General features: G+C 61.8%; 1 protein-coding gene across 1 annotated transcript; it reads left to right on the top strand.

The window, feature by feature from the left end:
- Window positions 1-1,084: 1,084 nt before the first annotated feature.
- On the top strand, window positions 1,085-16,471 carry LOC125345171 (DNA replication licensing factor MCM2). Its single transcript, XM_048337395.1, has 16 exons — window positions 1,085-1,202; window positions 1,739-1,968; window positions 2,891-3,066; window positions 3,178-3,438; window positions 4,272-4,491; window positions 4,706-4,913; window positions 5,805-5,939; window positions 6,472-6,663; window positions 7,914-8,007; window positions 8,840-9,090; window positions 9,201-9,327; window positions 9,729-9,841; window positions 10,653-10,901; window positions 11,856-12,038; window positions 12,134-12,289; window positions 15,818-16,471. Exons 1-16 carry the CDS (start codon window positions 1,197-1,199, stop codon window positions 15,926-15,928), a joined length of 2,712 nt encoding a protein of 903 aa, XP_048193352.1. The 5' UTR covers window positions 1,085-1,196; the 3' UTR covers window positions 15,929-16,471.
- The last annotated feature ends 522 nt before the right edge of the window (window positions 16,472-16,993 follow it).

Here is a 16,993-nt window from a genome sequence, read left to right as displayed (position 1 = left end):
CCACGTTCAGCTTTTAGCTGGTGAGCTGGGGACAAGAGTCTCCCGGTTTCCTGCCGCGGCTGGCTTTGAACCACGATCCTCAGACCTCAGCCTCCAGGTGTGAGCCGCCCATTCCTGTTTTTGTGTTTAGGCTCACCACGTGGCCCAGGCTGGCCTCGAACTCGCCACCTTGCTTCTTCCCGAGCGCTGGGATTACGGCCCACCCCCCCCCCCCCACCCCCACCCCGGGCTCTGGATGCCTCTGAGCTGGGCAACTCTGAATCCTGACCGCCCTCCGGCAGGTCCAGCTCAGCCGGGGCCCCCGGGCTGCGTCCTCCAGCCGGGCCGGGCCCCTCGCCGCCCCGCGGGCACCGCAGGCCGCCCCTCCCCGGGACGTGTGGGTCGGTCCCCGGTCGGCCCCGGGCAGGCGCGCTCCGCGCACCACGTTCCTCCCGTGGGACGTCCGCCGGCACCCGCGCTCCCCGAGCCCGCCGGGGCCCGGAGCCCGGAGCCCGGGCGAGACCGGCGAAGGCGGGGCCGCCGGGGCTGCACTTCGGGGCTCCAGGAGAAACGGAAACTGACCCCTCGGAAAGCAGGGCAGGCCGTGGAAAACGAGCCGGGCCTCGGTTGCCCGTCCGTGGAATGGCCACACGGGGCCCCGTCGCGCCGCCAGCCGTGGTTCCGGCTCCCTCCACACCGCGGCGGTCGGCGCACGGATCCGCCCGCCGGCCCGGCGCTGCTCGCCGCCTGGGCGGGGCTCCGGAGCGGCGGGCGTGGCCTCCGCGGGGCTCCAGGGCTGTGGGCGGGGCCTCCGCGGGGCTCCAGGGCTGTGGGCGGGGCCTCTGCGGGGCTCCGGAGCGGTGGGCGCGGCCTCCGCGGGGCTCCAGGGCTGTGGGCGTGGCCTCCGCGGGGCTCCAGGGCTGTGGGCGGGGCCTCCGCGGGGCTCCAGGGCTGTGGGCGTGGCCTCCGCGGGGCTCCAGGGCCGTGGGCGGGGCCTCCGCGGGGCTCCAGGGCCGTGGGCGGGGCCTCCACGCTGCGTGGGCGTGGTCTCTGCGCGGCCCGGGCGGGGCCCCATCCCTCTCAGCCGGTCGTCCACAAACGTCATGACGTCGCGTCCCCTCGGGCGCTTCCGGGGCTGGCTCGCAAGCGTCACGTGGGCCGCTTTTCGCGCGAAATCCGGCTGTGGCGGGAAGTGCTGAGCGGAGCGCGGCGCGGCCATGGCGGTAAGCGCTCGGCGTCCGCGCGGGGCCGGGGCCGGGGCCGGGCCGGCGGGCGGGCCGGGGACGCCGGGACAGGCGGGCGGGGGCCGCGCTCTCGCTCCCGGCCTGGGCCCCGCTTCCTCCCGCGCCCGGCCCAGGTCGGCCCTCCGGCGCGGCGTACGGCGGCTTCTCCCGCACCCCTGCGCGGCCCGCCCGGGACGCGGGCCTCGGGGTGCGGGGCTGCCGGCCCGGCCGGCCGGAGGCGCCAGTGCTGGGGTGGAGCCTCGCCCCGGGCCCCGTTGCCCTGCCCGCCTGCCGGCCGGTTCCGGTCTTCTCGGCCTGGGTGGCCCTGGCGCCCGCTGGACCCAGTGGCGTTGCACCCGAGGGGCCGCTTGCCGGCCTAAGGGGGGGGGGTGAGACAATGGAAGTCCGCAAGCAAAATGGCCTCCGCGATTTTCGTGAAGCACGGATGGCGACGAGGTCCGGCCGGAGGCGGGGGAGGGCGCGGGGCCCCGCCAGCTGTGTGCCCCTCGGGTGTGAACCTGCCCCGTCCTCCGCAGGAATCCTCCGAGTCCCTCTCCGCGGCCTCCAGCCCTGGCCGCCGGCGACGAGCCAATGACCCGCTCACCTCCAGCCCGGGCAGGAGCTCGCGCCGCACGGACGCCCTGACCTCTAGCCCTGGCCGCGACCTTCCTCCGTTTGAGGATGAGTCTGAGGGGCTACTGGGCACCGAGGGACCGGTGGAGGAAGAAGAGGATGGAGAAGAGCTCATTGGCGATGGCATGGAGAGGTATTTCCTTGCGACTCTGCACTCCATGCATAGCCTGGCAGGGAGCCCAGCTTGGGTGCTAGGTCAATCTGGCCTCCTCGTGGCCTTTTGAGTGCAGTTTGGACCCGGGGCTTCAGGTCCACAAGCTACGATACGGAGCCACTGAATTTGCCCCCAAGGCAGGGGCCAGCTTATGTGACCTGCTCTTCTAAATCCTTTGGTACATAACAAGACAGACGGGTGGGCTTCTGCTGCTCCTGGCTCTCTGCCTGTATCGGTCATTTTGTATATGGTCCAAGAGCTATGTTATAGATGTCCACATGGCCCTGCCCTGAGCCCGGACGAACTCCACGTTCAGATTTGCACCCTGGGGTGCAGACTGGAAGCCACAAAACACTGGGGAGCCTGACTCACTGAGATTTGGTGATTTATAGTCAGCAAACAAGTATTCTGCTCAACCAGACCATTAGCTTGCTACAGCCAATGCCACATGGAGTGCAGTGTGCTCTGCAAGCGGGCAGGTTGAGATTTCTGCCACTACCCTGCTCCTGTTTGCAGCTGGGGTGCTAGGTAATGTGTTGGTGGAATTTGATAGGTTCCTGGGGCCTTGTGGAGCTAGATTCCCCACCTCACACTGGATGTCGGAGAGAAGCATGGGGGCGTGGTTGGCCACCTCACTTCCATAGTCACCGGCTTGTCTGTTGCCTGACTGCAAAGTCTCAGAAATCTTAAATTCTTCTCCTTTCCATCCTGGACACTGGAAGGGTGTTTCCGTGGGCAGTCCACGCTCCGGTGGGAACACTACTCCCCAGTGTATTTAGAGAACTTACTTGGCACCTGGAGACTTTTCTAGCCATCCGTTTCCTCCTTGGAGGCTCAGGCCTGCCCAGACTGATTATGGATGGAATTTGGGGGACTAACTGCCCGTTGGGGTCTCTCTCAGGGACTACCGTGCCATCCCGGAGCTGGACACCTACGAGGCTGAGGGACTGGCTCTGGATGACGAGGACGTGGAGGAGCTGACCGCCAGCCAGAGGGAGGCAGCGGAGCGGGCCATGCGGCAACGCGACCGGGAGGCTGGCCGGGGCCTGGGCCGCATGCGACGGGGCCTTCTGTATGGTAGGCTGGGGCGGTAGGCTGGGGTGCGCCCCTGCTGGAGGGCCTGGTCCGGGGTCGGGGGAGATGGTGCTGGGAAAGGGTTTTGCTCACAGGCATTCCTTGCCTGCACAGACAGCGACGAGGATGAGGATGAGCGCCCGGCCCGCAGGCGTCGGCAGGTGGAGCGGGCCACAGAGGACGGGGAGGAGGACGAGGAGATGATCGAGAGCATAGAGAACCTGGAAGACCTCAAGGGCCACTCTGTGCGGGAGTGGGTGAGCATGGCCGGCCCCCGGCTGGAGATCCACCACCGCTTCAAGAACTTCCTGCGCACCCACGTGGACAGCCACGGCCACAACGTCTTCAAGGAACGCATCAGCGACATGTGCAAAGGTGGGCCCCGGCACGGCCCGCGGCTGACCCAGCCCGCCTCCCGTGTCCTTTTCTGGAAGGATATTCGGACCGACCTCGCAGGCGTGCTGCTCCTCCATGCGGGGGACACCCAGTGACAGGTCCTGAACAGGGGCGCCTCGTTCAGGAGAACGCAAGAAATGTCACATGTCTGTACCAGGGCCCTGAGATAGTGTAGGACCCCTGGTGCTTTTTTGTTCTGGCCATTCCTGGGCCTTGAACTCAGGGCCTGAGCACTGTCCCTGGCTTATTTTGCTCAAGGCTAGCACTCTACCACGTGAGCCACAGCGCCCCTTCTGACTTTCTCTATGTATTTGGTGCTGAGGAGCCGAACCCAGGGCTTCATGCGTGCTAGGCAAGCACTCTACCGCTAAGCCACATTCCCAGCTTGCGTTTGTTTGTTGACGCACTTAACAATGGGCACAGTTTTTCTTAAGCGCAAGCCTGGATTACTCCTATTTATTGGCTTTGTGGCGTGGGGAGTAGAGCCCAGAGCCCGTGTGTCCCGAGTGTGCTTCCACGGAGCTGTCCTCCACTTTGTTTGGATCGTGACTCGGGTTGGGCACCGCAGACCCTGCTGAGTGATGCAGCTGAGGATGCGCAGGCCTGTTCCGCACCCGTGCTGCCCCAGATCTCCGTGGGGCAGGGCTCCCCGTGGGCTTCTCCTGGGGCATCCGGAGGAGTTTATGGCTTTACAGGCACTGAAGCCAAGTGCGGGCTCCCTCACCTCACGCAGGCATTGTGGCAAGATGGGGTCACCTCCCTGCGTCCAGCAGGCCCTTGCTGAGGTGTGTTCCCTCCTCACCCGCCTGTAGAGAACCGGGAGAGCCTGGTGGTGAACTACGAGGACCTGGCGGCCAGGGAGCACGTCCTGGCCTACTTCCTGCCGGAGGCCCCAGCAGAGCTACTCCAGATCTTCGACGAGGCTGCTCTGGAGGTGGTGCTGGCCATGTACCCCAAGTATGACCGCATCGCCAGCCACATCCACGTACGGATCTCCCACCTGCCCCTCGTGGAGGAGCTGCGGTCCCTGAGGTGAGGGGGGCGGAGAACGGGATCTGGGGGTGGGTTAAGTTCAGGAACTGGATGTAGGGCAGGGCCCCCGGCTGAGCTCTGGCTGTGAGGCGTGCACCGGCATGGGTCTTGTTGGGGTGCAGACAGGGCCAGCGTTCCAGGGTAGCCTGGGTCTCCAGGAGGCGCAGCCTGCACCCCCGAGCTGCAGCTGCGTGCCGACTCCGGTGTTCCCCAGGCAGCTGCATCTGAACCAGCTGATCCGCACCAGCGGGGTGGTGACCAGCTGCACAGGCGTCCTGCCCCAGCTCAGCATGGTCAAGTACAACTGCAGCAAGTGCAGCTTCGTGCTGGGGCCCTTCTGCCAGTCCCAGAACCAGGAGGTGAAGCCGGGCTCCTGTCCTGAGTGCCAGTCCACTGGCCCCTTCGAGGTCAACATGGAGGAGGTGAGCAGAAACCGGCCGTGTGGGGACCAAGCAGGGCCTACCCAGGGTGCAGGGCGGACTGTGTTTTGGTCGTTCTGTGTCTTCTAAGAGTTCTTGCGTTTAAAAACCAGGCGGTTGTGTTGGGACCGTTCTAGCCGCTTCTTTTCTGCGCACTCCTGTAGGCAGGGTCCAGTTCCATCGCTGCGATGTCTGTGGTCCAGGCTGGATTCTGGTTTCTACTGAGGGCCTTTCACGGGGGAGCTCTGTGGTTATGACCACTTCAGACCCTGCGGAGCCCATGCTGGCCTGCTTTCGCCTCTTGCTCTGAGAGCTTAGGCACAGTGTGAGGCCTTTGAACTCAGTCATGACTTAGATCTGATTGCGTGCTTTGAACTGCACTGTCTCATCTCTTGGTGTTCTATAACAAAATGCCTGCAGTAACCAGCTGACGAGGAAAGGCTTGTTTGGCTCCGAGTTTTTGTGTTTTCACCTCTGCTCGTCGGGGCCTATGAGGGACGGGGCAGAGCAGGAAGGAATTAGCTTGTGGCGGGGAGACTGCTCACCTCGTGGCAGACACAAAGAAGAGAAAGCCAGAGGCCAGCACACCCCTGTCCCCAGCAACCTGAGACCTCCCGCTACTCCTGCCCACCCCAAGGGCTCTGCCACCCCAGTAGTGCACGAGCTGAGGCCCAAACCTTCACCATGTGGGCCTCTGTGGACATTGAGGTCAAACCGTGGCATTGTTGTTTTTCTAAACAGTGTGTGGCATGATGGGGCGAGTCCTCTGAGACCCTTTCTGGTGCAGCCCTCGTTTCCCAGTGGGGAGATGGAGTAGCCAGGCTGCCGGTCGGGGGGACAGGAAGCACTCTTGCCCGCAAGGATGGGCTCATGGCTGTTTCTTTGTTGCTACAGACCATTTATCAGAACTACCAGCGCATCCGGATCCAGGAGAGTCCAGGCAAAGTGGCAGCGGGCCGACTGCCCCGCTCCAAAGATGCCATTCTCCTGGCTGATCTGGTGGACAGCTGCAAGCCGGGAGATGAGATAGTGAGTGGCCAGCAGTGGCAGGGGGGCTTGGCCTGCTCTGTCCTGCCAGCAGGGGCGTGGGGGGGTGTCCCTTGGGGGGCTGGGATTAGGGTCGGCTCTTGAATCCTTGGGGTGAGCGCTTCCCATTGGGTAGGGTGTCTGGTTGGAATGGTGGGCTTGCGTATTAGTTAGCTTCCCATGGCCGAGACCGTCGGTTTAAAGGAGAGAGGGTTTGTTTTAGCCCACGGGGTCAGAGGTTACCGTCCCTGGTCGTTGGGTCCAGCATGTCATGGAGAAAGCGTGGGCTCGTGAAGTCCATGTCTGGGGACCTATAGGGGCTGGGGTCCCAACTGCCGCTTCGAGGATAGTCCCCCTGAGTGACCCCACTGCGCCAGGCTAGCACCCAGGAAGTCTGTAGACCCAAGGCGCAGCCGTTTGGAAGGCGTCTACTTCAGTTCCACTGAGCTGCTCTGCTGCAGTGTGGAGAAGTTGGCGAGCTCCAGAAGCGACCGGAGCGGAGCTGTGTGGAGCCCCATGGCCTCTCTCTCCCCAGGAGCTGACTGGCATCTACCACAACAACTACGATGGCTCCCTCAACACCGCCAACGGTTTCCCCGTCTTTGCCACCGTCATCCTGGCCAATCATGTGGCCAAGAAGGACAGCAAGGTCGCTGTCAGGGAACTGACGGATGAGGATGTGAAGATGATCACTAGCCTCTCGAAGGACCAGCAGATCGGGGAGAAGGCAGGTGGAAGGGGGGCTAGCTGGGAAGTGGGCATCCAGACCTTGACTGTGCCCCAGCTGTCCCTGGAGCCTTGCCCCCGGTTCCCTGGATCTGGCCGTGATACGTACAGCACTCACTGTCCTGTGAAGGCGGCCTGGCTTCAGGGTTTCCAGTGTGTGTGTGGCCCCCTGCTCCTGAATCACCCACTGTCTTGTGGGCGCCAGACAAGGCTCGTCCACGGAGGCGGGCCCAGCCCTGGTCCCTTGCGTTGGTGTGGATGCGATCACTTCCGGGCATTGCTCTGGAGCGTTCAGGACACGCACCCCTGTCCTGGTGAGCACTGGGACCGTGCCCCCCCCCCCCCCAGCTCTGCTGAGGACCTGAGCCCTCGGCACTGCCAGGGCCTGGTTCACAGGGCAGGGAGAAGGCTTTTAGTATTTTTTTTTTCCCCCCATTGGGAAATAGAATTTGAAGACACCATTTTTTTCTTATACTTGGGCTTGAACCCAGGGCTGAGACTGTAATACTTGAGCCACGCCTCCAGCCCTACTTTTTTCCCCTTGCTGGATAGAGTCTAGTAAGCTTTCCTGCCGAGGCTGACTTTGAGCCCTGATTGTCTGGTCTCCGCCTCCTGAGTTGGAGCGCAGGGGTGAGTCACCAGCCCGCTGTGGAGCTCCTTCTTGAGTGTGCATTTGGCCAGTAGGTGTAGGCCTCCCTCTGAGCTCCTGAGGGGCCCCAGACGCCAGTGTTGTCTCAGACCCTGGCCTGCAGAGCGTGCTGTGCTGGGGGGGTGGAGGGCAGGGCCCAGCAGGGCACAGACACATTGCAAGAGGTTGGACGTGGTCTGTACGAGCAAGGAGTCCTGCTTACCTCTAGTTCTGCCTTAGGGTTTGCGTTTCTCTCGGAGGTAGAGAAACGTTGACTGATGGAGTCCGTGGCCCAGACCACAGCGTGGCCCGCCCTGCCCCGCCCCGGCTGCTTGTAGGAGCAGGGTCTTTCAGAGTGCACCCTGCTGGGATCGGGTGTTGCTGTCTCTGGTGGGAGCTCACAGGCCTGGGCGTGGAGCACGGTGAGCAGCTGGGTGCGTCTGTTACCACAGCTACACTACCAGTGCACCGGCCGCCGTGTCCTTGGCCTGCCCTGTGCAAGGCCTTTCCAGACAGACAGAACGAAGGGGTCAGACTAGGGGTCTCAAGCCCTACCTCCCACCCCGGAAGAGCCAGCCGGGGAGCTGGGGTTCCCGCTGCCACAGCCGCCTCCCTTCCCTCAGATCTTCGCCAGCATCGCTCCTTCTATCTACGGCCATGAAGACATCAAGAGAGGCCTGGCGCTGGCCCTGTTCGGGGGAGAGCCCAAGAACCCAGGTGAGCGCCCGCCGACTCCTTGCTCTCCGCGGGGAGCCGGGGCTCCGGGTCCACGGCCGTGCGCCCCGCGGGACGCGGCCCAGGCGGACGGGTCGTGCGGCCCGCGGATGAGAGGAGAGGGCTGCGGGGGCCGCGGCCGCCCCGTCTCACAGCTCCGCCCTTACGCTGAGCACATTCTTCCTTCTTCACTTGTCCTCTTTGAAAAGAAGCTTTTCCCCACACGGTTACCGCGGCTGCCCCGGGAGGCCATAGTCTCCACCGACGGCCCCGGTTCTCCCGCTCCGCTCTCGTCGGCACGTGTGCTCCCACCTCTGCATGCCCGCGCCTGCGCACGTGCGGGCACCTGCGTGTGCGTGGAGCCGTGGCTGTGGCCGCCCTGCCCTCCCGCTCCGCGGCGCCTGGCCGCCTCTCAGGGACGTGTGCGGTGTGCTCCTGCACGTTGCGCTGTGTCGGGCTGTGTCTCGGATTGGGCTCTCCGCCTCCCTGGAGAAAGATTCCGTCATTTCCAGCTTTTCTCCGTCACAAAGGCACCCGCTAGCCTGCCGCCTGTGGACCGAGCGCCCCCTAGCCTGCCGCCTGTGGACCGAGCGCCCCCTAGCCTGCCGCCTGTGGACCGAGCGCCCCCTAGCCTGCCGCCTGTGGACCGAGCGCCCCCTAGCCTGCTGTCTGGACCGAGCGCGTTTCTGTGGGTCGAGTGGGTGCTCGGAAGCGGGGCCCGGGCCCGAGGCTTCGCGGCCTGTCTAGAGCCTGCCGTGGCTGACAGCCGGTTGAGACGGGTGGGGCGGTCCACGGTGTCCATCGTCTCCCTCCCTTCCCCTCCCCGTCTCCCCAGGCGGGAAGCACAAGGTGCGAGGCGACATCAACATGCTCCTGTGTGGAGACCCAGGCACAGCCAAGTCCCAGTTCCTCAAGTACATCGAGAAGGTGTCCAGCCGCGCCATCTTCACCACGGGCCAGGGCGCCTCCGCCGTGGGCCTCACGGCCTACGTCCAGCGGCACCCGGTCAGCAGGGAGTGGACCTTAGAGGCCGGTGCCCTGGTCCTGGCGGACAGAGGCGTGTGTCTCATCGACGAGTTTGACAAGGTGGCCGGGGGCCCGGGCGGGTGTGGGCCTGGGGGGAGAGCTCCTGGGAGGCACCGGGCCCTGTCCCGGGGTGGGTGAGGCCCTCGCTGAGCTGCCCTCGGGGTCTCTAGATGAATGACCAGGACAGAACCAGCATTCACGAGGCGATGGAGCAGCAGAGCATCTCCATCTCCAAGGCGGGCATCGTCACCTCGCTGCAGGCCCGCTGCACCGTCATCGCTGCCGCCAACCCCATAGGTACGCCCGCGGCACCCCCTGCCCGCGGCGCCCCCTCTGCCCGCGGCACCCCCCTCCACGCGCCGCACCATGGCAGGGCCGGTGGACGGGGAATGGTGGGGTTTGTGGGGCCACGGTCTCTCCCCATCTCGGGCGTTCTCAGGGGACAGGTCGGGGACATCCAGCCCTTGTCTGGACTACCTAGGTCCGGTGCTAGGCTGAGCCAAGGTGATCAGCAACCCCAGGCACCTGGGTCTCAGGCCAGCGTGTCTTCCTGAGACACGGCTTTACGTCTGGTTAGGTGATTCTGGGCACTGCTGTCCTTCCTGCAGAGTGGACGGGAGCAGGGACACTGTGCTGCTGCTCACACTGCCTGCCACCAGGGGTGGGGGGTGTTCTGACAGACGGTTCCTGCGTTTCAGGGGGCCGCTACGACCCTTCCCTGACCTTCTCCGAGAACGTGGACCTCACGGAGCCCATCATATCACGCTTTGACATCCTGTGCGTGGTGAGGGACACCGTGGACCCACTTCAGGTACAGCCCTCTTCCCTTGAGCCCTGCGGGCCCCGGGACCCGGGCCTGTGGTTGCAGCCAGCCACACAGCCACTGAAGAGCGGTGGACATAGCTCTTCCCTGTCCAGAAGTCGTCCTGCCTGCTCTTCCTTTCCCTGGGTGCTGTTGGCCCCGCGCCCGATCCCCCACTTCCTCCCTCACCTAAGGGGCTGCTGCCCCTGCTTTGGCCATTCCCACCTGTGACCCACCCTCCACCTGGAGACACAAGCCAGGTTCCACCTGGCCTCCCTAATGCCTCCGTGTGCGGCCTGCGCCCGGTCACAGGCCTGTCCACCCTGTCCCCAGCCAGCCCCAGGATGGCCCACACCGTCCCGCCCTCCGCATCAGCTCCCTCCTCAGAGCCAGGGGCTGACTAGCATGGCTCCCCCTCTGGGGTGCTCTCTCCCCCCGGGTACCCCCTCCCGCCTCATCCTACACGTGTCTTAGCTCACATGTCCTGCTTTCTGAGCCAGCTTTTGGGGGGGGTGGTCTCCTGGTGTCACCACCCTGTATCTCTTCTTTTTCGCTTGTTTTTGAGACAGAGTCTCAGCCTGAGGCCCACAGACTGCTGAGCCCCAGTGGCCTCCTTGGCTTGGCCTCTGTGCTAGCCACGCGTCTGCTTCCCACTTAGACTTAGCTTTACCCTGTTCGTCTCTTCCACCCGCGCTCCGGTGAGCTTCTAGCCTGTCTCCTCCGCCCGTTGCTTTCTGTCTCGGCCTGCATCCTCTCCCCCCTACCCCCCCCCCCACCGCGTCTCCCCCTCCTCCTTGACGGCCTCTTGGCACCCTTCTAGGATGAGATGCTGGCCCGCTTTGTGGTCGGCAGCCACGTCAGACACCATCCCAGCAACAAGAAAGATGGGGATGTGGACAGCGGCGCCTCCGAGCCGGCCATGCCCAACACATACGGCGTGGAGCCCCTGCCGCAGGAGGTCCTGAAGAAGTACATCATCTACGCGAAGGAGAGGGTGCACCCGAAGCTCCACCAGATGGACCAGGACAAGGTGGCCCGGATGTACAGCGACCTGCGCAAGGAGTCCATGGTGAGCACCGGGCCTTCTTCAGGCGGGGCCCGCCGGGCACGGCGCCCGAGGGCCTCCGGGGGCTGGGGGTGGCCTAAAACCTCCGTGGGAGGGAGCTGCGGTCGGTGGCTCCCACCTGGAGCTGAGACCTGGAAGATGTCCATTGCGGGCCAGCCAAGGCAGAGGTGCGCTCGGCCTTTATCTTCAACGTGCCTGGCAGGAAACAGGGCCGTCTTGGCGTTGGGCTTGGCAGCTCCGTGTTGGCTTCCCACAGTGCTCCCCGGCGGGGCGGAGGCGGGCTCATCGAGGTTCTTTTTTTTTTTTTTTTTTTTGGCAGTCCTGGGCCTTGGACTCAGGGCCTGAGCACTGTCCCTGGCTTCTTCCCGCTCAAGGCTAGCACTCTGCCACTTGAGCCACAGCACCACTTCTGGCCGTTTTCCATATATGCAATGCTGGGGAATTGAACCCAGGGCCTCATGTGTAGGAGGCGAGCGCGCTTGCCACTAGGCCATATCCCCAGCCCTGGTGGAGGTTCTGGTGGAGCAGGGCGGGAATACTGCCAGGTGCCCCAGGCCGTCGATGGCTGGGTTCCCAGAGACCGCGTGGCCCCGCTCCACCTCCTCTAGCCATCGAGCTTTCCCGTGTCGCCTTTGCCTTGGAACCCAAGTCTTCTCCGAGCATTTAGCTTAGATTTCGCAGGAATGCGAGCCCTGGACGGTGCGGTGTCCGGCATGTGCTCGCGGGGCCGCCCGGCCACAGGCACGGTAGGCCGGATGCCTGCCGGCCGGGGAGCGGGGAGCAGGCACGAGCGGCCGGGGAGCAGGCACGAGCGGCCGGGGAGCAGGCACGAGCGGCCCTGCTCTGAGGAGGAGCGGAGAGTGCTGGACCAACGCTCGCCTTGGGGCACAGTTGGACTTGGCCCCGAGCCGGGCCCCCCGCTCCTCCCGGCCGGCCCTCACGCCGTGCTCCCCCCAGGCCACGGGCAGCATCCCCATCACCGTGCGGCACATCGAGTCCATGATCCGCATGGCGGAGGCCCACGCGCGCATGCACCTGCGGGACTACGTGACCGAGGACGACGTCAGCATGGCCATCCGCGTGATGCTGGAGAGCTTCATCGACACGCAGAAGTTCAGCGTCATGCGCAGCATGCGGAAGGTGAGTGCGGCCCGGCCGCCGCCCCGGGGCCCGGGTGAGCCGTGGGCGCTCTGACCTCCGCTCCGCTCTGACCTCTGCTCCGCTCCGCCCCCCAGACCTTCGCCCGCTATCTCTCCTTCCGGCGTGACAACAACGAGCTGCTGCTCTTCCTACTCAAGCAGCTGGTGGCCGAGCAGGTCACCTACCAGCGCAACCGCTTTGGGGCCCAGCAGGACACCATCGAGGTGCCCGAGAAGGACTTGGTGGACAAGGTGCAGTGTGCCGGGTGGACGCCCAGTCCTTGGGCTTGCCCACGGAAGGCGGGGGGGGGGGGCTGGAGGGAGCCACAGCACGCACCTGCCGTGTGGGCGGGCTGGTCTGCGCAGGCGGGGTGTGGGGGGGGGGTTGGAGGTATGCAGAGAACCAGGCTCCTAGGCACTTCCCAGTGCCTGCTGGAAGAGGGAGGTGGGTTTGGAGCCCTCACCCAAGGCGCTTTGCTCCTAGAGGCCTGTGGTACCGGATGTGGGCGGGGCAGAGCGTGCACACACACACTTCCATCCACCCATCCATGCTTCCTTTACACACACACACACACCCTCCATCCATGCTTCCTCTACACACACACGCACACCTATCCATCCATGCTTCCTCTATACACACACACGCCCATCCATCCATCCATCCATGCTTCCTCTACACACACACGCACACACACACGCGCACACCCATCCATCCATCCATGCTTGCTCTACACACACACGCACACCCATCCATCCATCCATGCTTCCTCTACATACACACACGCACACCCATCCATCCATCCATGCTTCCTCTACACACACACACCTATCCATCCATCCATGCTTCCTCTACACACACACACGCACACCCATCCATCCATGCTTCCTCTACACACACACGCACACCCATCCATCCATCCATGCTTCCTCTACATACACACACGCACACCCATCCATCCATGCTTCCTCTACACACACACACGCACACCTATCCATCCATGCTTCCTCTACACACACACACACCTATCCATCCATGCTTCCTCTACATACACACACACCCATCCATCCATCCATGCTTCCTCTACACACACACATGCACACCCATCCATCCATCCATGCTTCCTCTACGTACACACACACGCACACCCATCCATCCATCCATGCTTCCTTTACACACACACACCCCCTCTATCCATCCATGCTTCCTCTACATACACATACACCTATCCATCCATGCTTCCTCTACACACACACACGCACACCCATCCATCCATCCATGCTTCCTCTACATACGCACACACATGCACACCCATCCATCCATCCATGCTTCCTCTACATACGCACACACACGCACACCCATCCATCCATCCATGCTTCCTCTATACACACACACGCACATCCATCCATCCATGCTTCCTCTACATACACACACGCACACCCATCCATCCATCCATGCTTCCTCTACACACACACACGCACACACACACGCGCACACCCATCCATCCATCCATGCTTGCTCTACACACACACGCACACCCATCCATCCATCCATGCTTGCTCTATACACACACCCTCATCCATCCATGCTTCCTCTACATACACACGCACACCCATCCATCCATGCTTCTTCTACATACACACACGCACACCCATCCATCCATGCTTCCTCTACACACACACACGCACACCCATCCATCCATGCTTGCTCTATACACACACCCTCATCCATCCATGCTTCCTCTACATACACACACACACGCACACCCATCCATCCATGCTTCCTCTACATACACACACCTATCCATCCATCCATGCTTCCTCTATACACACACGCCCATCCATCCATCCATGCTTCCTCTACATACACACACACGCACACCCATCCATCCATCCATGCTTCCTCTACACACACACGCGCACACCCATCCATCCATGCTTCCTCTACACACACACGCACACCCATCCATCCATCCATGCTTCCTCTACACACACACGCACACCCATCCATCCATGCTTCCTTTACACACACACACACACCCTCTATCCATCCATGCTTCCTCTACATACACATACACCTATCCATCCATGCTTCCTCTACACACACACACGCACACCCATCCATCCATCCATGCTTCCTCTACATACACACACGCACACCCATCCATCCATGCTTCCTCTACACACACACACGCACACCTATCCATCCATGCTTCCTCTACACACACACACACCTATCCATCCATGCTTCCTCTACATACACACACACCCATCCATCCATCCATGCTTCCTCTACACACACACACGCACACCCATCCATCCATCCATGCTTCCTCTACGTACACACACACGCACACCCATCCATCCATCCATGCTTCCTTTACACACACACACACCCTCTATCCATCCATGCTTCCTCTACATACACATACACCTATCCATCCATGCTTCCTCTACACACACACACGCACACCCATCCATCCATCCATGCTTCCTCTACATACGCACACACATGCACACCCATCCATCCATCCATGCTTCCTCTACATACGCACACACACGCACACCCATCCATCCATCCATGCTTCCTCTATACACACACACGCACATCCATCCATCCATCCATGCTTGCTCTATACACACACCCTCATCCATCCATGCTTCCTCTACACACACACACGCACACACACACGCGCACACCCATCCATCCATCCATGCTTGCTCTACACACACACGCACACCCATCCATCCATCCATGCTTGCTCTATACACACACCCTCATCCATCCATGCTTCCTCTACATACACACGCACACCCATCCATCCATGCTTCTTCTACATACACACACGCCCATCCATCCATCCATGCTTCCTCTACATACACACACACGCACACCCATCCATCCATCCATGCTTCCTCTACACACACACACGCACACCCATCCATCCATGCTTCCTCTACACACACACACGCACACCCATCCATCCATGCTTCCTCTACATACACACACCTATCCATCCATCCATGCTTCCTCTATACACACACGCCCATCCATCCATCCATGCTTCCTCTACATACACACACACGCACACCCATCCATCCATCCATGCTTCCTCTACACACACACGCGCACACCCATCCATCCATGCTTCCTCTACACACACACGCACACCCATCCATCCATCCATGCTTCCTCTACATACACACACGCACACCCATCCATCCATCCATGCTTCCTCTACACACACACGCACACCCATCCATCCATGCTTCCTTTACACACACACACACACCCTCTATCCATCCATGCTTCCTCTACATACACATACACCTATCCATCCATCCATGCTTCCTCTACACACACACACGCACACCCATCCATCCACACACACCCATCCATCCATCCATGCTTCCTCTACATACACATACACCTATCCATCCATGCTTCCTCTACACACACACACGCACACCCATCCATCCATCCATGCTTCCTCTATACACACACACCCATCCATCCATCCATGCTTCCTCTACATACACACACACGCACACCCATCCATCCATCCATGCTTCCTCTATACACACACACGCACATCCATCCATCCATGCTTCCTCTACATACGCACACCCATCCATCCATGCTTCCTCTACACACACACACGCACACCCATCCATCCATCCATGCTTCCTCTATACACACACACCCATCCATCCATCCATGCTTCCTCTACACACACACACACACGCACACCCATCCATCCATCCATGCTTCCTCTTTTCCAGGCACGGCAGATCAACATCCACAACCTTTCCGCCTTTTACGACAGCGAGCTCTTCAGGATGAACAAGTTCAGCCGTGACCTGAAGCGCAAGATGATCCTTCAGCAGTTCTAATCCCTGGGCTGCCACTGGGCTGCTGGGGTCCTCCTGGGGTGTTCCGGGCACTAGTTCTGTGGACACAAGGCCAGCCCCCTGGGGGCGCTGACCAGGACTGGGCAGGGCGGGGCTTCTTCAGTTCCCACTCTACTTCTTGCCTTCTGGTGGGAACTTGCAGCGGCCTACAAAATGTGGCCCATCCCCACTCGGTCCCCTGTGCACGCGCACACGTGTGTGCATGCGTGCGTGTTCACAAGCCCAGGGTGGTCATGGTGTGAGCTTGCTGACCTGGCTGTTGATGCCACCACCTCTGCCAAAGAGCAGCGTGGAGGTATTTGCAGTCTTCCTGGGACTGTCCTGTGGGTTTCTCCACCCCCTGGGGTAGGAGAGCGTGTGGTCCTGTTTTCGGTGAGAATTGTCCAGTAGCTGTAATGCCAGTCATGGCCGCAATAATCTGGCTTCTCATACTATTTTCTGCTTTGCTTTTTATACATTTCGTTTTTCTGTGGTTTTAATTTTTAATAAGGTTGAATTTAATAAAGATACAGTTTGCATAATTCAGCTTGAAGACTGTTGCTGTCCTCGGTTCTGTTCCATGTTGACTCTGGCGCGGTTGTTGGGCTTGCTTGAAGGCTCCTGTCTCTGCCTTGGGTTTTTGTAGGAGATGGGTCCGGTCAGCAAAGCTGTTCTCTATGTGGAGGCAGAGGAACCAAATGTGCTGTTGCCCAGGGATGTGATTGTCCCCGGAGGCCTAGTGTTCACCCAAGTGCCAGCCTGGGCCTGGGGAGGGGTGGGCCTGAGTCTGGGTGCCATCCCAGGCCTGGGGAGGGGTGGGCCTGAGTCTGGGTGCCATCCCAGGCCTGGGGAGGGGTGGGCCTGAGTCTGGGTGCCATCCCAGGCCTGGGGAGGGGTGGGCCTGAGTCTGGGTGCCATCCTGGGGAGGGGTGGGCCTGAGTCTGGGTGCCCAGGCCTGGGGAGGGGTGGGCCTGAGTCTGGGTGCCATCCTGGGGAGGGGTGGGCCTGAGTCTGGGTGCCCAGGCCTGGGGAGGGGTGGGCCTGAGTCTGGGTGCCCAGGCCTGGGGA

Source organism: Perognathus longimembris, unplaced genomic scaffold, assembly GCF_023159225.1.
Source record: "Perognathus longimembris pacificus isolate PPM17 unplaced genomic scaffold, ASM2315922v1 HiC_scaffold_5362, whole genome shotgun sequence".
NCBI classification, from domain to species: Eukaryota; Metazoa; Chordata; class Mammalia; order Rodentia; family Heteromyidae; genus Perognathus; species Perognathus longimembris.
This window is presented reverse-complemented; position numbering and strand designations above follow the sequence as displayed.